The sequence below is a fragment of the Hyla sarda genome, chromosome 3 (assembly GCF_029499605.1).
Source record: "Hyla sarda isolate aHylSar1 chromosome 3, aHylSar1.hap1, whole genome shotgun sequence".
In the NCBI taxonomy this organism is placed as follows: Eukaryota; Metazoa; Chordata; class Amphibia; order Anura; family Hylidae; genus Hyla; species Hyla sarda.
In genome coordinates this window covers 406,090,403-406,117,887 of record NC_079191.1, presented here as the reverse complement: position 1 = coordinate 406,117,887, position 27,485 = coordinate 406,090,403, and the positions used below count along the sequence as shown (strand labels likewise).

Below are 27,485 nucleotides of genomic sequence, written 5' to 3'. Positions count from 1 at the left end.
GTTCGCAACAGTTTATTTTCAAACGCTGAGCAGCGGAGTTTGTTCATTCATGTTTGATTTCAACTTCCCAACCTTATTGTTCCCTTGTTCTCAGGGAAATAAGCTTTCCCCAGCATCTTACCTCTCCGCTTCCCATTCAGAACACATTTTGCAAACCTGATAACAAAACAACCAACCATCGTCCTCACCTGATCATGTCTGTGCACAAGGCCTTGCTGTATTAAGCTCGTGGAGACTCTTCCGTTCCAGGCGTAATTTTCTGTAAATCGGAGGTGTCCATGAGTGCGGGAAGTTCTCAAACAAGCCATAAGGGCACCAAGAGCGCCACGGTTATCACCAGACCCTGAGGAGTAAATATATAGAAATAAATGAATCCTCACAAGAATAGTAGAAAATTGGCTACAAAATGGGAAATGTCTGAATTCTAAGAAAAAGATCATCGGGCTACAGCTCCTCTTTAACTCTTCAGCCATATGTGTACTGAATATGCACTGGGAAGGTAGTTTGCAGGCACCAGAGCTATAGCAGCACCATTCACGACGGGTGCCAGCAGCTATCTGCAGCTGACACCCATTCTCAGCGGCTGGGATAGGGATAACTCTGATGTTGGCAATTTAGTCAGCTGGTTGCTTTAGTCAACAGTAAAGATGGCATCTAGCTGGTTAAAATCTGCATGCCAGTCAATCATTGGTTTCCCCAAGGCCCACAAAACCTCATGGCACAATTCTAAAGCTTAATTCAGTTGTTATTGTAGCCAGTAGGCCTATGAAGGACTTCTGACAGGCAATGATTTTGCTCCTATTACTCCCTGTCATCAAAAAGTCCCATGTACCCCAAAATGATACAAATAAAAAAACAGTTTCACATGTGTCTTGTAGTATAGTGAACAAGTGATCAAACTGTTGCATATATAAGTCCCCTAGGGGGATTGAAGAATCCGCCCCCCCCCCCCCCCCCAAAAAAAAAAACAAAAAAAAAAAAAAAAACAGAGTTCACAAGGAAATTTGGCGCAGAACTCAGAGCCCAGAGTATTAGCTTAGTTTTAGGGCTCATGGCCAAAATGAAAGATGCATGATTTTGGCATTATCATAAAATAAAAAAATGTCAAAATATCACAAAGTCTTTAAATCTGGTTTTTATGTTAACCATTTTTTTAAACAATACGCCATTTTCTGATGACACATTGGCCCTGATTTACTAAGAGTGGAGTGTAGGTTTTGTAGTTTTTTGCTGTTCTGACCTTTTTTTTCCCCATGGTATTTACTAATTTACTTCGCTTTGGGAAACTTTATACATGCTTTAGGGCACGTTCCCACTTGGCATATACGCTGCGTATTTCAAGCTGTGCAAAATCTGCAGCAGCAGGAAATACGCTGCGTGTCCCTTGTTCACCATACACACAACTCTTTCCGGCGGCAGCCCTATGTGTGCAGTGAGTTTTGGAGGCGGAACCGTGCGTCATAGTCACGCCGGCACACGGCCTTGCCTCCAAAACTCACGGAGCACCACTACAGCTGATCGGTCCTCCGGTCCATCTTCTTCATACTTCCGTGTGAACGAAGCGTCACATGGCGCTCAGCCTATCGCCGGCCGCCACGATGTTCTGCCTCGGCCCATAATAGGCCATGTGACGCTTCGTTCACACAGAAGTATGAAGAAGATGGACCGGAGGACCGATCAGCTGTAGTGGTGCTCCGTGGGAACCCAGGAACGTGAGTGTTTATTTTCATTTTTTTGTAGCCCGGGCAGGACGGAGCAGGAGTAGTCTGCACCAGAGTACTCCTTTAATGAACAATATATTAAAAGTTTTTTGTTTTGATGACAGGTACTCTTTAAAGTGTATCCGTCAGATTAAAAACATTTTTTTTTAAATATATCAATCAGTACCTAATCCTGACCATGTACATCTAATTTTTATGTGTCTGGCACCTTTATTTATTTTTTAGTACACTTTTAATTTAGCTCACTAGTCTGAATTCCTCTCAAAGGGAGGGGGCGTGGCCTCACTGTGCAGGTCTCCGCCCCCTCCCTCAGTATGCTGTCTGCTCACATCTCCCCTAGCATTAGCAAAACTACAACTCCCAGCTTGTCCTCACTGACAGTAGCGGGACACAAGCTGACAGTGGGAGGATTTTTCCTCCAGCTCTGAGCCCTGCACTCACAGCTGTCAATCAAGGAAGTGTGTCCATGACATAGGTGATGACGCATGGACACAGCAGGACTAGTATGTGTCCAAGCAGGCAGGGGGGGCAGTTGTTTGGCTTTTTCAGTGTGAAATACTGAAAATTTTCTAATGAAAGCAATTGCAAAACCTATTGGTTATACATGCTTAACAACATATCAAAAGTTTTTGTATCTGACAGTGCCCATTTAAACATTAAGAGATTCTGGAATTGTGGTTCATACTTATTCCAGTGTTTCCCAACCAGGGTGCCTCCAGGTGTTGCAAAACTACAACTCCCAACATGCCTGGACAGCCTTTGGCTGTCCAGGCATGCTGGGAGTTGTAGTTTTGCAACACCTGGAGGCACCCTGGTTGGGAAACACTGACTTAGTCTAAAACTTACCAATATTTAAGGAGGCCGACGTCTTCAGATTTTCAATCATATAGTGTAGACTATCAGGGTTACATTTGAGCAGCTTAGGTAAGTAATAATCGATGATGTAAGTGGTTTGTGTCACATGTTCCTCACACAGTCGTAATATCAGGGGGGTGACCCAGATATCCTGCCATCGCTCAGTCCAGCAGCTTTCCTGAGTTGCCTGAAGTTGTTTCTTGTGGTTGACAAACATGGCCTCCAACAGGTTACTAGCATACGGAGCAAAGGACTGATCGGACATGACATCTAGAATTTGAGAAGGGATCCTTTCATCCACTGACAATAGCTGTTCTGTTCCCACACATTCTACCAGACAGGCCAGCGATGCGTATTTGCCCTTCGAGTGCCACTCCAAACTCAACAATTTATGTGTAAGCTCTGACAGGAATGGGTCCTCGCCTCCCGAGTGTCCGGCCACGGCCGCGTGATGGATTTCGAGGATGTTTTTGAAGACGAGCTTTGCTTGATGTCGGACGGCATCCAGGGGGTGCTCCCAATGTACATACACGTATTCCAGAAGTTGGCTAAGTGCACTCGAATGACCATTAAGATTTTCTCTCAGGTCTCTTGTGCAGGAGGACCTCAGGAGATCTATAGCTGAAGTAGTCCACAGGGCTAAAATACGCGACAGAAACAAAGCTGTGCTCGATTCTCTCAGGCTATAAAAAGAAAACAAAAAAGGAGATGTAAACAATATATTGCAATGTTCACAGATAGAGATGAGCGAACTTACAGTAAAATTCGATTCGTCACAAACTTCTCGGCTCGGCAGTTGATGACTTTTCTTGCGTAAATTAGTTCAGCTTTCCGGTGCTCCGGTGGGCTGGAAAAGGTGGATACAGTCCTAGGAGACTCTTTCCTAGGAATGTATCCACCTTTTCCAGCCCACCGGAGCACCTGAAGGCTGAACTAATCTACGCAGGATAAGTCATCAACTGCCGAGCCGAGAAGTTCGTGACGAATCGAATTTACTGTAAGTTCGCTCATCTCTATTCCCAGACACTAAAGGGGAGATTTATCAAATCCTGTCCAGAGGAAAAAGTTGTCCAGTTGCCCATAGCAACCAATCAGATTGCATCTTTCATTTTTGAAAAGGCCTCTGAAAAATGAAAGAAGCGATCTGATTGGTTGCTATGGGCAACTCAGGGGGAGATTTATCAAAACCTGTCTAGAGGAAAAGTTGCTGAGTTGCCCATAGCAACCAATCAGAGGCCTGTGAAAAATGAAAGAAGCGATCTGATTGGTTGCTATGGGCAACTCAGCAACGTTTCCTCTAGACAGGTTTTGATAAATCTCCCCCTAAGACTTTTAGATATGATTTAAAGGGTTACTCCACTGCCCCAGGGTTCGGAACATTTTGTTCCAAACGCTGGGTGCGGGCTGCGGGGGTCTTGACGACCCCCGCAGCCCGCACCCAGCGTTCGGTACAAAACGTTCCGAACGCTGGGGCAGTGGAGTAACCCTTTAAGTTTTCTGTAGAGCCAGCATTGTATTGTCTGTGGTGGAGAGACACTGGCACTTGCTGAGGTCCCTAAACCACATAGAGTGGGTTCACACTACAATTGTGCCCTCTATGGCATGTACACAGCAGAAATCTGTCAAAATGGGATGATGACATATCTATGTATGGACGGCCACAAACCCCTTTGACTTTAATGACCAAACATAGTCAGCTAGTGACCACTTACTGAACGTATTAGTGTTTGTACTCAGACTCCCACACCACCCTTTGGAATTGAAGCAACCAAAAGGGTCATAATCGATGACTAATGATTTTAACAGAGGAATCTTGTAATTTTCCAGTTTTGCATAGAAATCCAGTACTTTCTCAGCAGCTTTCTGGTAAAATCAGTGTAACTATGGTCTCCAGAACTGCACACAATACTCCAAGTGAGGTCTCACCAGTGCAGAGCACTTCCCTCTTTCCATCGCTAATACTCTTCCCTATACACCCATGAGCACTTCCTCCTTTCTATTGCTAATACCTCTCCCTATACACCCATGAGCACTTCCCTCTCTACTGCTAATACTTCTCCCTATACGCCCATGAGCACTTCCCTCTCTACTGCTAATACCTCTCCCTATACACTCATGAGCACTTCCCTCTACTGCTAATACCTCTCCCTATACACACACGAGCACTCTCCTCTTTACTGCTAATACCTCTCCCTATACACACACGAGCACTCTCCTCTTTACTGCTTATACCTCTCCCTATACAACACCCATGAGCACTTCCCTCTACTGCCAATACCCCTCCCTAGACACCCATGAGCACTTCCCTCTCTCTCCCTTTATACTCATGAATAATTCCTACTCTACTGCCAATACCTCTCCCTATACACCCATGAGCACTTCCCTCTCTACTGCTTATACCTCTCCCTATACACCCATGAGCATTTCCCTCTACTGCTTATACCTCTCCCTATACAACCATGAGCATTTCCCTCTCTACTGATAATACCTCTCCCTATATACCCAACCATTCTGCTAGCACTTTCTACTGTTCTATGACATTGTCTGCCTACTTTTAGGTCTTCTGAAAAAAAGAAATTACCCAGATATTAAAGGGGTTATCGAGGAAAAAACTTTTTTTTTTAATATATCAACTGGCTCCAGAAAGTTAAACAGATTTGTAAATTATTATAAACACAATGGAGAGGCTCCTGTCTGTCTGACCGTCACCGAGGACCCGAGCAACCCAACAAACACCTATACCCACGGTGTATAAAAATAGGAACAATATGGAAAAAATAAATGGGGCTCGAGGGTCAAAGATATCTGGTTTAAATTAATTAGTATTTATTAATATAAAATGCAAAATAGACTAAATAGGGATGTACAGGGCCCTTGTACCTCCCTAATTAATTAAATACACAATAAAATATATGATAATCCCAATATAAAAAACTAAAAACAACAACAACTATAAAATTAATATGCAATTTGAGCCTGTGATATCAATATAGCGATCTACTGATCCTGAGGAACAGCACAGTATAAATGTTCATTCAAATGCTCTTGTTTCCAGAGATCTTCAATATAGAAAAGATAAAATGTAGCCGCTACAGATACCAGTTAATCAATTGATGCGGTGGTACTGTATCTGTCCAAACATTGGCAAACATTCAGCAGCGGAAGAAAAAACCGAGGAAGGTTTTGAAACGCGTCCAGCGATTTTAATTTAGCGATATTGAGCCTGTTATTATAGAACACTCTTCAGACAGAATAGCGATCATTCGCCAGATCCAAGGCATTTATTACAGTGAACCATCTCCCGAGCGCGCGACCTGTGCACGAGGAACGCCGCCGGGTTACTCACTCTGCTTATCGCATACAGCCGTTATAACAACTACCAGTGAGAAGCCAATCGGGCCATCTACAATAAGGACTTGAGGTTTACAGACCACCATCATTCCAAGTTGGTCCGACCAAGGGACTCCGCTTGACAGCGCTGCAGTCCCCCCAAACGGTGCCCACCACTGAGTGCTGCGCTCTTAGGAGTTGGCCGAGACTCCAGCAGCACGATCCCTGACAGAGGCAAGGCACCAGTCATAAGACGCTATACAGCCGGCCCCCAGGACTATACTGAAGGGAGATCCGTGACACCCCGGAGTGGTGAGCATTATATGGAATGTATTGCAAACTGGCTATTTTGATGTACGGCATACGCAGAAATGCTTAAAGATTGATTTCAAGTGACTGTTCACTGTTCACAAAGTGCCACATTGTATCACTGTGTCGGTGAAATCTAGTTGCCAATGTTTGGACAGATACAGTACCACCGCATCAATTGATTAACTGGTATCTGTAGCGGCTACATTTTATCTTTTCTATATTGAAGATCTCTGGAAACAAGAGCATTTGAATGAACATTTATACTGTGCTGTTCCTCAGGATCAGTAGATCGCTATATTGATATCACAGGCTCAAATTGCATATTAATTTTATAGTTGTTATTATTTTTAGTTTTTTATATTGGGATTATCATATATTTTATTGTGTATCTAATTAATTAGGGAGGTACAAGGGCCCTGTACATCCCTATTTAGTCTATTTTGCATTTTATATTAATAAATACTAATTAATTTAAACCAGATATCTTTGACCCTCGAGCCCCATTTATTTTTTCCAGATTTGTAAATTATTTCTATTAAAAAACTTTTAATCCTTTCAGTACTTATGAGCTTCTGAAGTTAAGGTTGTTCTTTTCTGTGTAAGTCCTCTCTGATGACACGTGTCTCGGGAAACGCCCAGTTCAGAAGAGGTTTGCTATGGGGATTTAGAAATCTGTTTAACTTTCTGGAGCCAGTTGATATATAAAAAAAAGTTTTTCCTGTATATCCCCCTTTAAGGTTAGGAGTGCATCACTGAATATTCTGCCCTTGGGTTTTTACATCCCAGTTGCATTATCTTGCACTTATACACATTAAAATGTCAGTTGCCAGAGTTCTGTTCATTCCTCAAATGTAACAATTCAAGTTGTTTTGGGAAAAACACAAAAAACAACTAAATTTTACATATAAATGCATGGATTTTTAGACCCAGATATTTAAAAAAAAAAATATGCCCCAGTTTGGTGCAGTTGTTGTGGCAGATTTTGGTGCAGATTGACTTTTCTGTGGAAAAATGAACATGTCAATTCTTGAGGCAGATTTAAAATTTCCCACTGAAATGAATGTGATGATGATTTTACGCAAATGCACAATGCTGGACAAAATCTACATGCAATCCAAGCCAAAAAACTCAGTGTGCACGAAGCCATATCCTAGAAAGCAGAGATCTTTGTGCACAGCAAACTTGATAATACTGCAAATTAATAAAGGATAAACTTGTTTTGTTACCCACTTTAATTCTGGATAGCAAAATCATGCAGACGTAAATTCAGATAAATGTGGAGCAACTTTTTACAGTCAACGCCTGGTGCGCAGATTAATAAATCCCTCCCTGAGCGTGTGTGGTATGACGCTGTTCACAATACAAGGGTTCTGCCAGGGATCCCTTCTATCTGGTATTATTGCCAGCAACCAATATTGCAGCCTGCAAATATACAAATAGAAGGTTTGCAACAGCACTCTTGGTCAAAAATGGAGGCTCTTAGCACACTTTTTGATCAAAATGTGTCCCCCATCCATCCAGCGGAGGTGGCCTCACTTCGGATGGGGCCCTAAACATGCTCACTCGACTCACTTCTGCTGGACATAGAGCCTCTGACTGGGTGACATGCAGGATCCACTATGAAATTTTAAATCCTTCTGTGAACAGGGAGGGTTGCACGGATAAAGTGGGTTGCCCCTCCCCCTCACTTGCATTGCAAATAAAACACAAAAAATAGACAGCACAACTACCTAATAAACGGGTGCACCAATGTATCAGGTAGTGGTGCTGGATATTTTTGGATTGTTCATTTTTTGCAGCCTCCAACTACAATCTGCTTTTTTAAATCAACTGGTGCCAGCAAGTTAAACAGATTTTTAAATTACTTCTTTTTAAAAATCTCAATCCTTCCAGTACTTATCCGCTGCTATATGCTCCACAGGAAGTTCTTTTCTTTTTCAATTTCCTTTCTGTCTGACCAAAGTGCTCTCTGCTGACACCTCTGTCCATTTTAGGAACTGTCCAGAGCGGGATAGGTTTGCTATGGGGATTGGTTCCTGCTCTGGACAGTTCCTAAAATGGACAGAGTTGTCAGTAGAGAGCACTGTGGTCAGACAAAGGAAATTCTAAAAGAAAAGAACTTCCTGTGGAACATACAGCAGCGGATAAGTACTGGAAGGGTTAAGATTTTTAAATAGGGAGGAATCAAGCAACTATAGGCCAGTAAGTCTGACATCAATAGTAGGGAAATTTATGGAAACACTACTAAAGGTGCAAGATGAAAAACAACATGGGTTTACTTCAGGGAGATCATGTCAAACAAATAGCATTGTTTTCTTTTGACAAGGTGACTAAAATAATAGATGGCGGAGGGGCAGTAGACATCGCATATCTAGATTTTAGTAAGGCTTTTGACACTGTCCCTCATAGAAGACTTATCAATAAACTGCAGTCATTGAGCTTGGACTCCAATATTGTTGAGTGGATTAGACAGTGGCTGAGTGACAGACAACAGAGGGTTGTAGTCAATGGAGCATATTCAGAGCAAGGTCTTGTCACCAGTGGGGACCTCAGGGATCTGTACTGGGACCAATTTTGTTTAATATCTTCATTAGTGATATTGCAAAAAGTCTCGATGGTAAGGTATTGGTCTTTTTGCTGATGACACAAAGATATGTAACAGGGTTGATGTTCCTGGAGGGATATGCCAAACGGAAAAGGATTTGGGTAAACTAGAAGAATGGTCAGAACTCTGGCAACTGAAATTTAATGTGGATAAGTGCAAGATAATGCACCTGGGGAGTAAAAACCCTCAGGCAGAATATAGATTATTTGACACAGCCCTGAACTCAGTAACTGAGGAAAGGGATTTAGGAGTAATTATTTCAGTAGACTTAAATGGGTACTCTCATTAAACTTTATTTTTTTAATTAAAAAGATTATGTCAAAATAAATATCTTTCTAATATATATATTAATTAAGAAAAAAATAATTTTCAGTTTTTTTTACATTAGAAAACCTGGCCACTAGGTGTCACCCTATATGGCTCAGGAATACTTTTCTCCCCCTCACGTTGAGCACATTCAGACCACTGCTGGCCGGGCAGCGTGGTCCAGCGTGGTCCAAAATGCTCGTCCTCAGCTTGCTCTCTGCCTGTATATGAAACAGGCAGAGCGCGAGCACAATGCTCGTGCGCGCACGCGTAATTTAAATATCAGCGGCCCCTGCATCTCCCGCTTCTCAGTTTAGCTTGTGTGCGCGCGGCACCTGTAATTTAAATTTCTCCCTCTCCTCAGTGCAGGAAGACGGGCGGGAGCCGGCCAGCCAGGCTTCAGATGACGCCAAGCGCCTGCCGGGCCACGCCCACTTCCTGCCCTCCGCAGAGAGCTCAACATTGAGCTACCGAAGAGGCTATATAAAAGGTATGTTAATGGGGTTTTAGATAAAAATAAATACAGGGACAGAGGTTGTTAGTGTCAGGGACAGATGGGGAGGGGAATTAGGGAAAGTTTAGTTAATGATAGCTACACTTTAACCCCTTAACGACGCAGGACATATATTTACGTCCTGCGCCGGCTCCTGCGATATGAAGCGGGGTCGAGCCGCGATCCCGCATCATACCGCGTCGGTCCCGGCGCTCATCAACGGCCGGGACCCGCGGCTAATACCACACATCGCCGATCGCGGCGATGTGCGGTATTAACCCTTTAGAAGCGGCAGTCAAAGCTGACCACCGCTTCTAAAGTGAAAGAGAGCATATTTAAAAGAAGAAAAACTACCACAAGAGGACATAGTTTTATATTAGAGGGGAAAAGTTTCTGCAGTAATATCAGGAAGTATTATTTTACTGAGAGAGTAGTGGATGCATGGAATAGCCTTCCTGCAGAAGTGGTCGCTGCAAATACAGTGAAGGAGTTTAAACATGTATGGGATAAGCATAAGGCTATCCTTCATATAAGATAGGGCCAGGGACTATTGATAGTATTCAGATTTTTGGGAAGACTAGATGGGCCAAATGGTTCTTTTCTGCCGACACATTCTATGTTTCTATAAATAGAAGTAATTTACAAATCTGTTTAACTTTCTGGCACCAGTTGATTTACAAAATAAAAAATGTTTTCCAGTGGAGTACCACTTTAAAGTCAATGGGGTCTATACAAAAAAACAAATCCATTGCACAGATCATGGCTCCAATATAAATGGAAGCCATGACGTTAGTATGAGCCGAGTCCCTCTAATTAACACTTACATCACAGACAGTACTAGAGAGAATTCCTTACCGTGCACTGAGAGACAGCAGGACTGTGAGGAGGTTAACAAGAAGCTTCTCCCCTCCATGGCCCAGATTCCCATCTTTCCATTCCAGCATAGCCAAGGCACCTTGGCATAAGAACAGGAGTGCTGTATCTGGAAGATCCTTACACAAGGAGCCACAGCCGGCCATAAACCAGTCTGGCACATCCGCAGAATCCCAAGACTGCAACATGAGGTTATTCACCTGTAAAGTAAGAACATCATGTGAACACAGTACAAACCTCATATATCCTAAAAAAACAATAAAACAGAGAGCAAAAACATAACGATACTAAAAAAAAAAAAAAAAGGGCTGCTGTATTTCTAAACATTTATGGCCTATGTCTAGGATAGGCCATCAACATGTGTTCAGAGGGGGACTGATCATTTTGACCCCCTGGTTTACCTGAATGGGGCTGAGCTTTAAAACCCAACACAATGCATGGGTAAGGATGGCACTGTGCCTGGTGTGAACTCCAAAATGGGCATAGGACCACTACAGAATACTACTGCCTATTTATTATCATGAGCGTGGAGGTCCTATGGGTGTGGCCCTTACTACCAACGCATTCATAGCATATCCTGTGAATTAAATGTTTTTCCAAAATAATAATAGATAATTGATCTGTTCAGTATCTCCCGCTATATAATATGCTTCCCTTAAACAATGACATGATATACTTAAGACAGTGTTTCCCAACCAAGGTGCCTTCTGCTCTTGCAAAACAAAAACTTTCAGCATGCCCAGACAGTCAACTATGAGAGACATGATGAGAAAAAAAAAATACATAAAATCACATTGTCTGAATTTCAAAGAATTTATTAGCAAATTATGGTGGAAAAAAGTATTTGGTCAATAAAAGTTCATCTCAATACTTTGTTGTATACCCTTTGTTGGCAATGACAGAGGTCAAACGTTTTCTGTAAGTCTTCACAAGATTTTCATACACTTTTGCTGGTATTTTGGCCCATTCCTCAATGCAGATCTCCTCTAGAGCATTGATGTTTTGGGGCTGTTGCTGGGCAATGCTTCTTACGAAGCCACTCCTTCATTGCCCAGGCGGTGTGTTTGGGATCATTGTCATGCTGTGCAAAAAACTAAGTAGGTGCCATAAAATGTAACTTTTAATTAGATGATATTAAAATACACCAAAATAATAAAGGGTAGTGTATTAAATGTGATACCAACCCAAAACATAAATACAAAGGAAGGGGGGGGGAAACAAGATGCAGCTCCCCTAACTCACATATAGATCCTTATCTCTGTACACCAAGATAAAACCAATATCAACCCCATTTTTATATATATATATATATATATATATATATATATATATATATATATATATATATATATATACACACACACACACACCCAACGAGTTTCTGTTCTATCAGAACTTCATCAGAGGTAATCTGGAGGGCACAGGTATTCTACCACAAAAAACAATATAGATGACCGGTGTCAGATTAGGTAAATGGCCTTTTGTAGGCTGTTACCGTTGTGGACACTGTAAAGCGTGTGCTAATGTAAGGATGACAAGGTTTTTTGAGGACAGACGAACGGGACAAATTTTTCGGATTAACACCTTTATTAATTGTAGCTCTAGGGCCATCATTTATGTCGCCACCTGTATATGTGGCATTAATTATGTGGGCAAAACTCTTCGCGAACTTAGACGAAGAATTCTTGAGCACCTGGGAGATATTAAACATAAGCGTGACACTTCCATCTCAATTCATGTTAACACGCAACATCAGGGGATATCGGGGTCCTCTCCTTTATAGGAGTGGAACAAGTAAAACCCTCACGGGGAGGGGACCTCGATAGAACTTTATAACAAAAGGAAACCCGCTGGATTTTTAAACTCCAATCTATGTACCCAGGCGGACTCGAAAGAACAGTTATCCTTTGCCCCAATTTTATAATTATATCTATATTTTTTCTTGTAACCATCCTGCCCCCCCCCCCCCCTCCTCGTCGGGTAGTAGGTGAGGTAGTTAGGGACGGTCTTAGTGGACCGGATTCTCTAGTGCCACTCTAGTGTAGGGTATTTAGGTCATTGTGTAGGAGGTTACTGTTTACAGTACCGCCCTTTTTAGGGCTTCAATGCCGTCTAGGCTTAGGGTCTTGCATTAGGGTCCAATAGGATCATTACAGGCTCTTAGGTCCCGTCATCCCCTTTCCCCTCTTACGTTAGGCTGGGGTGGTTCCTACTAATTTATAATTTAAATTTACACATTTTTTTTATATTATATATATATATATATATAAACTAAAGGGGATGAGTATTTAACTTAGGGCGAGTTCACCACTCCTGGTGTGACGGAGCTTTCAAGGGCCACTAAGCACTCCGCGGGCATTTTGGGAAGGGGAATATGCAAAGCAGCTCATTACATCACCTTTTAAGGCGATGTTCCCTGGTATCAGGTTAGCTCCAGTTACAGAATATAAAAAACTGATAGGGATTAATGCCAAGCCAGACTTCCTCCCCAAAAGGGAAGTTTCTACCCATCTGCAGACAACTGTTTCGGGTTTTTTTTCTTTTTTTTTTTAAAGCCGAGGTACGTGCTCTCAAATCACCCAAGTGCAAGTAAAAAGTGCAAGTGTTCACACAAAAAAACGTGCACGAGGATGCGGTCTATCGCAAGCCCTTCTCCGAAAGGAGAGAGGCCCCCCAACAAACCAAACCCTTCGCCTCCGGGCCAAAAGGCACCTGCGAGGTTCCAGGTACGATGTCCCCTTTCGCCGAAGCTACTCTGGGACCGAAAGTGTTCCCGGCAAACAACTAGGCGTTAACCAGGTTGTCACCAAGGAACCAGTAAAACCGGTTTGGCATCCTGCCGAAACAGGATGCCACGGGGTATAGCAAAGTAATTAAGCGGATCCCTCCAAGGAACAACCCAGGATAGAGGCAGCGCACAAGACTTCAAAGGTAAAATGGTTTATTTACCCGGCATGCAACGCGTTTCGCTGGATAACCAGCTTCATCAGGCATGCCTGATGAAGCTGGTTATCCAGCGAAATGCGTTGCATGCCGGGTAAATAAACCATTTTACCTTTGAAGTCTTGTGCGCTGCCTCTATCCTGGGTTGTTCCTTGGAGGGATCCGTTTAATTACTTTGCCTGTGTGTCCAGGAGCAGCTGCCGTTCTTCGCCCGTTGCAAGGTCACTTCACGCCTTCACCATAGTTGTACTTGGTCGCAGTACAACTATACTTGGTGAGCAAGTTTTCTTGTTTGTTCATATTCTCTTTGCATTACGGTATCACACTAGGAGCGCTCTCCTTGTTTGTACATTACGGGGTATAGCAGGGAGGTGAGGAACCTAATGGCCACACACAACTCCCCTAGACCGGCAGGAGGGACACACAGAAGGGCTACCGCACCCTACCAAATCCTAGTGAACAAACGAACACAAAAAGTGGACACAGTGACAAAAAATAAATAAATAAGTGGATGTGCGCAGTGTGTAATACCGCCCGGACATCCGACCGGATCTATAAAAATTCCCCGATCCTAGCCGGAAGGCCGGGATTCTAAGGGCGAGTACCCAGAAGAGTGAGAGAAAAAGTTCGTGCTATGTGCTTTTGGGTTGCCAATCCCAAGTGAATTCCGGCACCCTGGGGTCACCACTCCCAGGGCACTTGTGCACCTCGGCCTTCACTCTACCCGGACCTTAAGGCCAGATCCAGCAGGGAACAGGTCTCATCGGGGATGACTGCTGTGCTATACAGCCATCCCTGGTACACCTGTCCTACTGTGTGGTTCCCCATCCTGCCTTGGTGGTCTTCCACACCGCCAACTAACAGGAAAGGTACTACACTTGATCTTAGCCAAAAGGCAGAGAAGTGATGGTAGCCTTTGTTACTTTGGTCCCAGCTCTCTGCAGGTCATTCACTAGGTCCCCCCATGTGGCTCTGGGATTTTTGCTCACAGTTCTTGAGATCATTTTGATACCACGGGGTGAGATCTTGCGTGGTGCCCCATATAGAGGGAGATTATAAGTGGTCTTGTATGTCTTCCATTTTCTAATAATTGCTCCACAGTTGATTTCTTCACACCAAGCTACTTGCCTATTGCAGATTCAGTCTTCCCAGCCTGGCGCAGGTCTACAATTTTGTTTCTGGTGTCCTTCGACAGCTCTTTGGTCTTGGCCATAGTGGAGTTTGAAGTGTGACTGTTTGAGGTTGTGGACAGGTGTCTTTTATACTGATAACAAGTTCAAACAGGAGCCATTAATACAGGGTAGGAGTGGAGGACAGAGGAGACTCTTGAAGAAGTTACAGGTCTGTGAGAGCCAGAAATCTTGCTTGTTTGTAGGTGACCAAATACTTATTTTCCACCATAATTTGCAAATAAATTCTTTAAAAATCAGACAATGTGATTTTATGGATTTTTTTCTCATTCTGTCTCTCATAGTTGAGGTATACCTATGATGAAAATTACAGGCTTCTCATCTTTTTAAGTGGGAGAACATGTACAATTGGTGGCTGACTGAATACTTTTTTGTCCCACAGTAGAATAATTAAGATAAAGTGCTCTTCAGTGCTATTGCAGTATATATAAGCGCGGCTCAATTAAATAGTGTTCTCAGGTGTCCATCACATATTGTCAGTGTGTTTTTGTAACACTAGCAGGACTATAAATCCAAAAAGAGAAAAAAAAAAAAAAAAAGATCCTTCTGATTGGACATATCCAAATGTATCTTCCATAGGTCCAACGTGTTTCATTCATAAGAAGTCTTCAGGGACCATGTTAGCAGCATTGGTATAACATTGATATAGATGCGTGAGTCTCTGAAGATGGCCACCATCAGAGTTGAGCTGCATGCATGCACATTAATGTTATACCAATGCTGCTAACAAGGTCCCTGAACATTTATTGTGGATGAAACGCGTTAAACCTACATATGTTTGACTAGAAGGATCTCAGATTCTCTCTTCAGTGTTCTAGTTATGCAAAAGTTTTTAAAAAAGACTGACAATATGTGATGGGTGATCTGAGGGTTAAGATGCGGCTTTATGGACATGCTAAACAGATAAGAACACAAGTTTGCACCTCAGTAGTACTACTATCTCTAAGTGAAAGTTCATAGGACACCTGAAAGATTTCATCAAGCCATCTTTTAAATACACTGAAATGGCACTAGAGCACTTTATCCAAGTTATTTTATACTGTGAATGCTGGGACTGTGCAAGAAAAAAAAATGAAGCACCTTATCCAAGATACCCCAATCTATGATTATTGGGTCTGTGCAATTAAAGGAATACTGGAATATTACTTATAACATTTATAAAATAACTTATCCTCATCTGAAAGATAGGGAATAAGTGATAGATCGCAGGGGTCTTAACACTGGGACCCCACACGTTCTCCTGTATGGGACCCCAGCAGTCAGCAGGAACACACCACCCCATGTATCCCATAGAGATACATGGAGGGGGGTGTCAGCCACCACGTCATGCGGGGATGGACACGCCCCCTTCCTGCTGACTGCTGGGGCCCCATACAGGAGAACATGGGGCATGGCGAATGAATTTTAGTGTGCACAATAAGTTCGATCCAGTATGGTAGATACAAGATATTTAATAAAACTGAAGTTTTAAAAGGTTCCCTAAAAATTAATTTACTTTCATGTGTGTTGGAGACTTAGTAACATAGTTCATAAGGTTGAAAAAAGACCAGAGTCCATCAAGTTCAACCTATAACCCTAATGAGTCTCTACTGAGTTGATCCAGAGGAAGGCAAAAAACCCTCATACTCTAGGTAAAAACTCCTTCCCGATCAACCTTCTGTTCCTATAAATCTAGTATCCATAACCAGCGATGTTATTATTCTCCAAAAATGCATCCAGACCCCTTTTAAATTCTTTTACCGAGTTAACCATGACCACCTCCTCCGGGAGAGAATTCCACAGTCTCACTGCTCTTACAGTAAAGAACCCCCGTCTGTGCTGGTGTAGAAACCTTCTTTCCTCTAGATGTAGAGGATGCCCCCTTGTTATAGATACAGTCCTGGGTATAAATAGATCATGGGAGAGATCTCTGTACAGTCCCCTGATATATTTATACATAGTTATTAGGTCTCCCGTAAGCCTTCTTTTTTCTAAACTAAATAACCCTAATTCTGATAAGCTTTCTGGGTACTGTAGTCCTCCCATTCCCCGTATTACCCTGGTTGCCCGTCTTTGAACCCTCTCCAGCTCCACTATATCTTTCTTGTACACTGGTGCCCAGTACTGTACACAGTATTCTATGTGTGGTCTGACTAGTGATTTGTACAGCGGTAGAATTATTTCCTTGCCGTGGGCATCTATGCCCCTATTGATGCACCCCATGGTTTTATTTGCCTTGGCAGCAGCTGCCCGACACTGGTCCCTACAGCTAAATTTACTGTTAACTAAGACTCCCAAGTCCTTTTCCATGTCAGTCGTCCCAAGTGTTCTCCCATTTAATACATAATCCCAGCCCGGATTTTTCCACCCATGTGCATTACCTTACATTTATCAGTGTTGAACCTCATCTGCCACTTCTCAGCCCAAACCTCCAACCTATCCAGATCCATTTGTAACAGTGCACTGTCCTCTATAGTGTCTACCGCTTTACAGAGTTTAGTATCATCTGCAAAGATTGCTACTTTACTATTCAACCCCTCTACAAGGTCATTAATGAATATATTAAATAGAACAGCACCCAAGATTGACCCCTGTGGTACCCCACTAGTAACAGTCACCCGATCAGAATAAGTGCCATTAATAACCACCCTCTGTTTCTTATCACTTAGCCAGTTACTTACCCACTTACACACATTCTCTCCCAGCCCAATCCTTCTCATTTTATGCACCAATCTTTTATGTGGCACCGTATCAAATCCTTTGGAAAAATCCAGATATACGACATCCAGCGATTGCCCCTGGTCCAGTCTGGAGCTCACCTCCTCATAAAAGCTGATCAGGTTAGTTTGACAGGACCGATCCCTCATAAAGCCATGCTGATATGGAGTCATACATTTATTTGTATCAAGATACTCCAAAATAGCATCCCTTAGAAAACCCTCAAACAATTTACATACAACGGAGGTTAAACTAACAGGCCTATAATTCCCGGGGTCACCTTTTGACCCCTTTTTAAATATTGGCACCACATTTGCCATGCACCAGTCCTGGGGAACAGTCCCTGTTACTATAGAGTCCCTGAATATTAAAAATAGGGGTCTGTCTATTACATTACTTAATTCCTTTAAAACACGGGGGTGAATGCCATCTGGACCTGGTGATTTGTCTATTTAGATTTTTTGTAGGCGGCACTGTACTTCTTCCTGGGTTAGACAGGTGACCTGTACTGGGGAGTTTACCTTATCTGGCTGTATTTCACCTGGCATTTCATTTTCCTCGATGAATACAGTGGAGAAGAATTTGTTTAATATATTAACTTTTTCCTGATTCCCGTTTATAATTTCTTCTTTATCGTTTTTAAAGGGCCAACACTTTCATTTTTAACCTTTTTGCTATTTATATAGTTAAAGAACATTTTGGGGTTAGTTTTACTCTCTTTGGCAATGAGTCTTTTTGTCTCTATTTTTGCGGCTTTTATCTTTTTTTTTTATTTTTTATTTATTTATTTTTTTTACATATTTTACATTTTTCTCTATAGTTTGTTAATGCTTCTTCACTGCCGTCCTGTTTTAGTAGTTTAAATGTTTTATTTTTGTCATTTATTGCCCCCTTAACATTTTTTTCATCCATATTGGTGTTCTTTTATTTCTGACCCTTTTATTCCCATAAAGGTATACACCTCTTACAGTGAGAATTTAAGATATTTTTAAGTCTCCCATTTAGTGTCAGTATTCTTGTTTTTGAGGACATTATTCCATTTTATATTGTTAAGGGCTTCTCTGAGTTGATCAAACTTTGCCTTCCTAAAGTTCATTGTTTTTGTGGCCCCTCGATAGATTCCCTTATTGAAGAACAAGTTATAATGTATTATATTATGATCACTATTTCCTAGGTGTCCTTTTACCTGCACATTCGTTACTCTGTCAGGTCTGTTGGTTAATATTAAGTCTAGTAGGGCGCCCCCTCTGGTCGGGCCCTGCACCATTTGGGACAGGGTCTTTAGCTATAGTCAGAAACCTGTTTCCTTTATGAGATTCACAGGTCTCAGTCTCCCAGTTTATATCGGGATAGTTAAAGTCCCCAATTATTATCACCTCATTCTGATTTGCTGCCTTGTTTCTTTGTCTCAGTAATTGATCTTCTGTATCTTCCATTATATTTGGTGGCCTATAGCAAACCCCTAGCAGAATTTTTTTTTTTATGTCCATATATTTCTACCCATAATGACTCCACATTATCGTTTCCCTCCCATATATCCTCCCACAGTGTGGCCTTCAGACAGGACTTTACATAAAGACAGACTCCCCCCCCCCCCCATTCGTTCAACCAAGTCTCTGTTATACCCACTATGTCATAATTCTCCTCAGACATTATTAACTTAGTCAACATGCAATTCAAAGGTGTATGTTTTTTCTTCCTATGAAGCCTATTCCTATTAACTATTCTAACCCCTCCCTCCGCTCCAACTCCAGGTACATTAATAAGTCCCCTGTCTCTATCTACACTATCTTCCCCCTCTATGTTGTAGGTTCCCTCCCCCCAGTCCCTAGTTTAAACACTCCTTCACACTTCTAGCCATATTTTCCCCAAGCACAGCTGCACCCTCCCCATTGAGGTGTAGCCCGTCCCTACGGTAGAGCTGGTATCTGACAGCGAAGTCGGCCCAGTTCTCCATGAACCCAAACCCTTCCTTCCTACACCAGCTTCTGAGCCACTTGTTTACCTCCCTGATCTCCCGCTGCCTCTCTGTTGTGGCTCGTGGTACAGGTAATATTTCAGAAAATATTACCTTGGAGGTCCTTGCCTTAAGCTTGTGGCCTAAGTCCCTGAAATCATTTTTAAAGGACACTCCACCTACCTCTTACTTCGTCATTGGTGCCAATATGTACCCTTCTATTGCGGATGCTAGAGATGAGCGAACTTACAGTAAATTCGATTTGTCACAAACTTCTCGGCTCGGCAGTTGATGACTTTTCCTGCATAAATTAGTTCAGCTTTCAGATGCTCCGGTGGGCTGGAAAAGGTGGATACAGTCCTAGGAGACTCTTTCCTAGGAATGTATCCACCTTTTCCAGCCCACCAGAGCACCGGAAAGCTGAACTAATTTATGCAGGATAAGGCATCAACTGCCGAGCCGAGAAGTTCGTGACGAATCGAATTTACTGTAAGTTCGCTCATCTCTAGCGGATACCCTGCATCCTTAAGAGATTTAAAAAAATAAAAATAAAAAGTAGTAAAAAAATAAATAAAAAATGGCCCAGAGGTTGGACTTCGCACCCCAGTAATGGCATATCCTAAGACCAGGATATCGATACATTAGACCAACATGAACAGGATTACCAAATCTGCGACAACATAGAAGATGGAATAAAAAACATACTTACTAAATCTGTAAGTATATCACGGTCTTTAAGCATCGTCTTAAGATACAGAATGATGGCCATGCCTGCAGTGCTCTGAATGTTTTGTAACAGATCATCTAGAGAAGATAAAAATTGTACAATCATCAAGAATCATCATCATCATCATCATCATCATCATCATCATCATCATCATCATCATCATCATCATCATCATCACCATCCTGCACCAATTCACAGTATTCAGTGTTGTAGCGGTCGCAGAAAATGCCATTTTGAAAGATGAAGAAGTATGATCACAATTGGAGGACTCTGTCCGGGTTTCACCCCATAATAGTAACACAGTAACATCTAAAATTTGAAGGGTCATTCTGAAAATGTCCCTTTTTTCGTACAGCAGACACTTAAAGATATAAGAGAAGATTTATCAAAACCTGTGTAGAGGAAGAGTGGTGCAGTTGCCCATAGCAACCAATCAGATTGCTGCTTTCACTTTTAAAGAGGGCCTTTGAAAAACGAAAGAAGCGATCGGATTGGTTGCTATGGGCAACTACATCATTCTTCCGCTACACTGGTTTTGATAAATCTCCCCCATAGTAATAGGGGCATAATTCGTGACCCTCTATTCCAGGATTCCCCAACCTGTGACTCTCCAGCTCTTGGCTGACTCTTGCTGTCCAGGCATGCTGGGAGTTGTAGTTTTGCAAGCGCAGGAGAGACACAGGTTGGAGAACACTGCTCTATTGCATTATACTTAAAACGAGGACGACCTTGGAGACCGATGTAATTGGGTGAGCTCCTGGATTTGGTTTGACATGGACCGATTTGGATATGTCCACACACAGTATCTAGACCAGTGTTTCCCAACCAGGGTGCCTCCAGGTGTTGCAAAACTACAACTCCCAGCATGCCCGGACAGCCAACGGCTGTCCGGGCATGCTGGGAGTTGTAGTTTTGCAACAGCTGAGGGCAGGCTGATTAATAAACACTGAGCTAGAGAATGAAGCATTAATAGTGAGAGATTTCTTTACTAGATGCCTATGGACTAATGCCAAACGTACATTACTTATTGCATCTATAATACTTCCTTTACCATCCAGTAAGATGCCACAGAAGGAGTAGAGCAGATCACACATAGTCTTCCATAGAGGACACGAAACATTAGGCTGCATAGACTCCAGCACGGACTCTGGGCTTTTCTGAACCAGCACCATGGACAGTTTGACAGCTGTGAGTAGGTCGTGCATGAGCTGGGTCTGAGCGAGCCCATCACCCAGGATTCTCCTAATGTAAGGAAAAGCAGAAAGGAGGTTTATAAATAAATATATATATATACACACACACACACGTTATATATATATATATATATATATATATATATATATATATATATATATATATAGATTAGTTAGGAGTAGCCGGATTTAAGCTTCTTATCCCATTATCAAAATTTCCTATAACCTTTGCTAAACTCTCTACTCTCTCCCTGCTCTAACACCATCACACCCCTGCTCCCCCTCCCCTGTCTAGTCTTATCTTCAGTCTATGGTTCTGTAGTAAAATTGTCTGTCCAGCGTAACCACTATTCTCACCTCTGCTCTCCAGCCCCCCCCCCCCCCCCCCCCCTCCTCATCCTTATCTGTATCTATCGTCCTATTGCTATACAATTTATGGCCCAACTTAATGTCCATTCTCCACTAATGTTGTTTTAACCCCTGCATATTTTGTGAGATAGAACCTGTGTTTTCTCCTTGTGAGCTCAGAAATGCTTATGACTTGATAAAGGGAGGAATCCCGAAAGCTTGTCTCTACAAAATCTTGTTAGTCCAATAAAAAAGGTATTACAAGATACTGCAACTACCGATGATTTTGCTTTTTATATATATATATATATATATATATATATATATATATATATATATATATAGAGTGCACCCGTGTATTAGGCTGTTGTGCCGGCTATCTTTCTTTTTTCTCGTATGTACAATTCAGGGGGAAATGGCACCCTCTTTAGCTGTGCACCCCTCCCCCGTTTTCACAGGTGGAGTTTTAAATCGATCCAGCATGTCACCCAGTCAGAGGCTATATGCCCAGCAGAGGTGAGTGAATATTTGAGCGATAGGCTCAGATTTTGTTCTAGGGTCCCATCCTAAATGAGGCCACCTCCCCGTGGTGGATGGGGGACACGTTTTGATCAAAAAGTGCGCTACGAGCCTCAATTTTTTGACCAATGTGTGCTGCTGCAATCCTCTTTTTTTGTATACAGTACTATATATAGATATGCAAATCATAAAATGTTGCAGTATCTTGTAATACCTTTTTTATTGGACTAACAGCATTTTGTAGAGATAAGCTTTTGGGATTCCTCCCTTTATCAAGTCCAAAGCGCGCACACACACACACACACAAACTACTTCAGCTTCAACAGTGACATATATCTACAAATGATGGGCACTGCAATGGGGACCAGGATGGCCCCACAATATGCCAACCTATTCATGGCTGACCTTGAACAACGATTTCTAGACACACAACTTCACAAACCCTACAGATACTACCGTTACATTGATGATATTTTCATCATTTGGACAGAAGGAAAAGAAAAACTCAGAAAGTTTCATGATGCCTTTAACACATTCAATCCATCTATCAAACTCAAAATGGACTTCTCTACAGAAAGTGTGAACTTCCTGGACACTACTGTCACAATAAACAGGAACACACTACAAACGTCTGTTTACAGAAAACCTACAGACCGATCCAGCTATCTACATAAATCCAGTTTCCATCCATCACACACAAAGAAAGGCGTCATATACAGCCAAGCTACCAGGTACCATCGCATCTGCTCCAACCCTGATGACAGAGACATCTACAAACACTGTCTGAGACATTCAAGAGATTTGCTTTGGACTTGATAAAGGGAGGAATCCCGAAAGCTTGTCTCTAAAAAATGCTGTTAGTCCAATAAAAAAGGTGTTACAAGATACTGCAACAGTTTATGATTTGCATCTGCATCACTGGACTAATACGACTACTCAAATGTACTATATATATTATTATTATTATTTTTCACACACACACACATATTATATATATAGGCATTCTTGAATAGAAATTGTTAAACACATTTAAAAGGGATACTCTGCCCCTAGACATCTTCGCTCCATGCCGGATGACTGGCGTTGTGGGGTGGAGGCTTGTGACGTCATGTCACGCCCTGCTTGCGACATCACTGCCACGCCTCCTCAATGCAAGTCTATGGGAGGGTCCGTGATGTACCGATCCTCTGCCCCGCGTCACCAGTCATCCGGCATGGAGTTCGCTTCCTGCACCGTATGTCTGGGGTTTCGCAGCCGAGATCGCGGGAGTCTGAACACTCCCTTGTCTCTTCTTTGAGCTGTGATCCTGCTGTTGGAGGTCCCAATACGCTGCATAAGCTGTAATGTAAATGATAAACTTCTGGCAGGCTACACACACACAACTAGAGGGCGCCTCTGAATACCGTTTAAATATGTAAGGGAAACCTGTCATCACTTTCATGCTGCCCGAACCACTAGTCATCAGGTGTTCCATGGTGGCTTCTCCCCACCGCCGTTGTTTGATAGATCTGTCACTATACTTAAACAGGTGAGAGATGCATCATTTAAAGGGGTTGTCCCGGAATCGAAAAACAGACCTGTCTGTCTCCATTTAAGTGTGACTAAGGCTACTTACCGTAGCCGAAACACGTCACATGTTCTCCATGTTGCTTAATTGCTGAATAAATGAATACGCATTGTTCTGAGACTGCGCTGGACTTTGCCTACTTCTTCCATATATCTCAACAGATCCGGGTCCGGTCTCGTCCGTGTCGCGGTGCAGGCTGGCGGGTGAGCTGTACCGCCAAGCTTTGGTGGATTACACTTTTGTGTGTGGTATTACAACTTGGCTCCATTCACTTCAATAGAACTGAGCTGCAGAACCACACCCAACCTGGAGACAGACAGGGAGCGGTCATTGAAAGAAATTATCTCTTTTTCGATTCCTGGATAACCCCTTTAAGGCTGGCGGGGCAGGGACCACCATGATGACTCAAAGTTCAGGCAGCATGAAAGCGACCAAACGTTCCCTGTGTGCCATATTTAAAAAGGCTGGTCTTATTAGTGGGGGTCAATCACAGGGTGGTCTGATTAGTGGGTAGGGGATAGGGAGAGATTGTGGGGGTCTGACCACTGCCCCCCCACGCCTTCAATCTCCAGAATGGTGCCCCAACTCATTAGGTTTCAAAAACAGCTGCTGCAGCTCCATTCATTGTGTATGAAACCATTAGAGATGGCCGAGTACACACTCCGGCGGCTCCATAGATGTGGTTTGCCATAACATTTTTAGGTGGGGGATACAATTTATAAAAAATTTAAATAAAGAACAAAAAAAAACAAAAACATTTTTATACAGTCCATCATGTCTAATGAGGTTCTTCATCCGGTTTTTGACGATATCATAGACAGTACAAAAATGACATGTCATGAAGCAACAGGGATATCTGAAAAGGGGCAAACAGTGAAGACTGGGGGGGCTATGACCTCCATTTAGCACAATACGACTGGTACAACAGGTGGAGAATGTTCTAAAAGTAACGATTGTAGGATAAAGAATACAAGCGCTTACACTTTGTTCCATTATCACAGATGATAATAGGATGGAAAAATATGTAAAAAATATTATGTTCTGTACTTACTTGTTGTGACTCTGGAATGTATGCAGAACTTTTACCAGGAACTGAAGGACTATAAAAAAAAAAAGAAATAAATATTCACAGATGAGTCCTTGAATCTGAAGACAGATAACAGACCTTACGTGCTGCGTCTTCTTCACAGCTCAGGCCTTTCATCCTGCACTAACTGGACCAGTGTTTCCCAGCCAGGGTGCCTTCAGCTGTTGCAAAACTACAACTCCCAGCATGCCCGGACAGCCAAAGGCTGTCCGGGCATGCTGGGAGTTGTAGTTTTGCAACAGCTGGAGGCACCCTGGTTGGGAAACCCTGAACTAGACCTTGTCCCAGAAAAATGTGTTCATACATACTGCAATGCTAAGTGAGCACCTATATGTAATGAACTGTGGCCACAAGGAGGCGCACCAGAGAAGAAAATATAAAGAATTATACACTGCTCAAAAAAACATAAAGGGAACACTTACACCACACTATGTAACTCCAAGTCAATGACACTTCTGTGAAATCTACTGTCCACTCAGGAAGAACACTGGCTGACAATCAATTTCACATGCTGTTGTGCAAATGGAACAGACAACAGGTGGAAATTATAGGCAATTAGCAAGACACCCCAAATAAAAGGAGTGGTTCTGCAGGTGGTGACCACAGACCACTTCTCAGTTCCTATGCTTCCTGGCTGATGTTTTGGTCACTTTTGAGTGAAAGCACCGCCAGCATTCTAGTGGTAGCATGAGACGGAGTCTACAACCCATACAAGTGGCTCAGGTAGTGCGGCTCATCCAGGATGGCACATCAATGCGAGCTGTGACAGGAAGGTTTGCTGTGTCTGTCAGCGTAGTGTCCAGAGCATGGAGGCGCTACCAGGAGACAGGCCAGTACATCAGGAGATGTGGAAGAGGCCGTAGGAGGGCAACAACCAAGCAGCAGGACCGCTACCTTCACCTTTGTGCACGGAGGAGCAGGAGGAGCACTGCCAGAGCCCTGCAAAATGACCTCCAGTAGGCCACAAATATGCATGTGTCCACTCAAATGGTCAGAAACAGACTCCATGAGGGCCCGACGTCCACAGGTGGGGGTTGTGCTTACAGCCCAACACCGTGCAGGACATTTGGCATTTGCCAGAGAACACCAAGATTGGCAAATTCGCCACTGGCGCCCTGTGCTCTTCACAGATGAAAGCAGGTTCACACTGAGCACGTGACAGACATGACAGAGTCTGGATACACTGTGCAGAACGTTCTGCTGCCTGCAACATCCTCCAGCATGACCGGTTTGGCGGTGGATCAGTAATGGTGTGGTGTGGCATTTCTTTGGGGGGCCGCACAGCCCTCCATGTGCTTGCCAGAGGTAAGACTTGTTAACAAGTCAAAACGCGTTGGTGCGTTTCGTTTGTGCTTTTAGCCATTCCCTTTTTTTCTACGTTGGATCTTAATATGATTCATTAAAGTTACGAACTTTCATCCAGTCCTGGGAGCCGGATTTTCCTTATTTTTGTTTTGCTTGCCAGAGGTAGCCTGACTGCCATTAGGTACCGAGATGAGATCCTCAGATGCCTTGTGAGACCATATGCTGGTGCGGATGGCCCTGGGGTCCTCCTAATGCAAGACAATGCTAGAACTCATGTGACTGGAGTGTGTCAGCAGTTCCTGCAAGAGGAAGGCATTGATGCTATGGACTGGCCTGCCCGTTTCCCAGACCTGAAGCCGATTGAGCACATCTGGGACATCATGTCTAGCTCCATCCACCAACGCCACGTTGCACCACAGACTGTCCAGGAGTTGGCGGATGCTTTAGTCCAGGTCTGGAAGGACATCCCTCAGGAGACCATCCACCACCTCATCAGGAGCATGACCAGGCGTTGTAGGGAGGTCATACGGGCACGTGGAGGCCACACACACTACTGAGCCTCATTCTGACTTGTTTTAAGGATATTACATCAAAGTTGGATCAGCCTGTAATGTGGTTTCCCACTTTGATTTTGAGTGTGACTCCATATCCAGACCTCCATGGGTTGATAAATTTGATTTCCATTTATAATTTTTGTGTGATTTTGTTGTCAACACATTCAACTATGTAAAGACGAAAGTATTTCATACAATTAGTTCATTCATTCAGATCTAGGTTGTGTTATCTTAGTGTTCCCTTTATTTTTTTGAGCAGCGTATTAAAGGGTCACTAGTTAACATGGTGCAGAATACTCAGAAGCTGCAGATGTCATGATCACAAAGGGGCATATTAAGCATTTCTTCTGTTTTAGGTTGCTCAGCTGCTCTTCCAGTGCTATGGAGAGAAAAATGGGACACAGGTGTTAAAGCGTACCTGTCACTATACTTTTGACATGTTAAAATTTTGGTCTGTGTGTGAGGTTCTTACAGACTAACGAGTTAGAAGAGAAGCTCACAGCTGCACGCTTCTTTCACTGCTCTGTGTCTGTGAGCAGGACTGTCCCATAGAATTACATTATGGGTCCGTCTTGATCACATGACACAGAGCTGGGAAAGAACGCACTAAGCATGCACTCTCTCATAAGCAGAGCAGGCCATGCTTCTCCGGCTGTTCATGAAAATAAAATGTTTTTTTTTTTTAACACGCTTTTTAAAGGAAATATGAAAAACTAAATTCTATAGGAATGGCATGACAAATACACATATCAGAATGTGCACTGTGTGGCCTGTTTACTAGAAATATTTCAAGTGACAGATGCACCGTAAAACACTGTTTAAGGTTATAAGTCACACAAACTCCATAAGTCCAGGCGGCGTGGCTCGGCAGCGAGCAGCAGCACTCCATAAGAGTTCCTGCCG

The 27,485-nt window shown here is 42.9% G+C and overlaps 1 protein-coding gene across 5 annotated transcripts in view; it reads right to left on the bottom strand.

Annotated features, from left to right (window-relative positions):
• Positions 1-27,485, bottom strand: part of THADA (THADA armadillo repeat containing) — a 706,980-nt gene that overhangs the window by 655,450 nt on the left and 24,045 nt on the right. For 4 of the 5 annotated variants that reach the window (XM_056568134.1, XM_056568135.1, XM_056568137.1 and 1 more), the window contains exons 7-12: positions 24,688-24,736; positions 21,061-21,251; positions 19,992-20,086; positions 10,478-10,695; positions 2,568-3,259; positions 189-343 (exon numbers count right to left, since the gene is read on the bottom strand). In XM_056568134.1, coding sequence (XP_056424109.1) covers positions 189-343; positions 2,568-3,259; positions 10,478-10,695; positions 19,992-20,086; positions 21,061-21,251; positions 24,688-24,736 — 1,400 coding nt within the window. Of the gene's footprint in view, positions 1-188; positions 344-2,567; positions 3,260-10,477; positions 10,696-19,991; positions 20,087-20,197; positions 20,260-21,060; positions 21,252-24,687; positions 24,737-27,485 lie in introns of those variants that run through there. The other variant, XM_056568138.1, reaches the window with a different exon arrangement.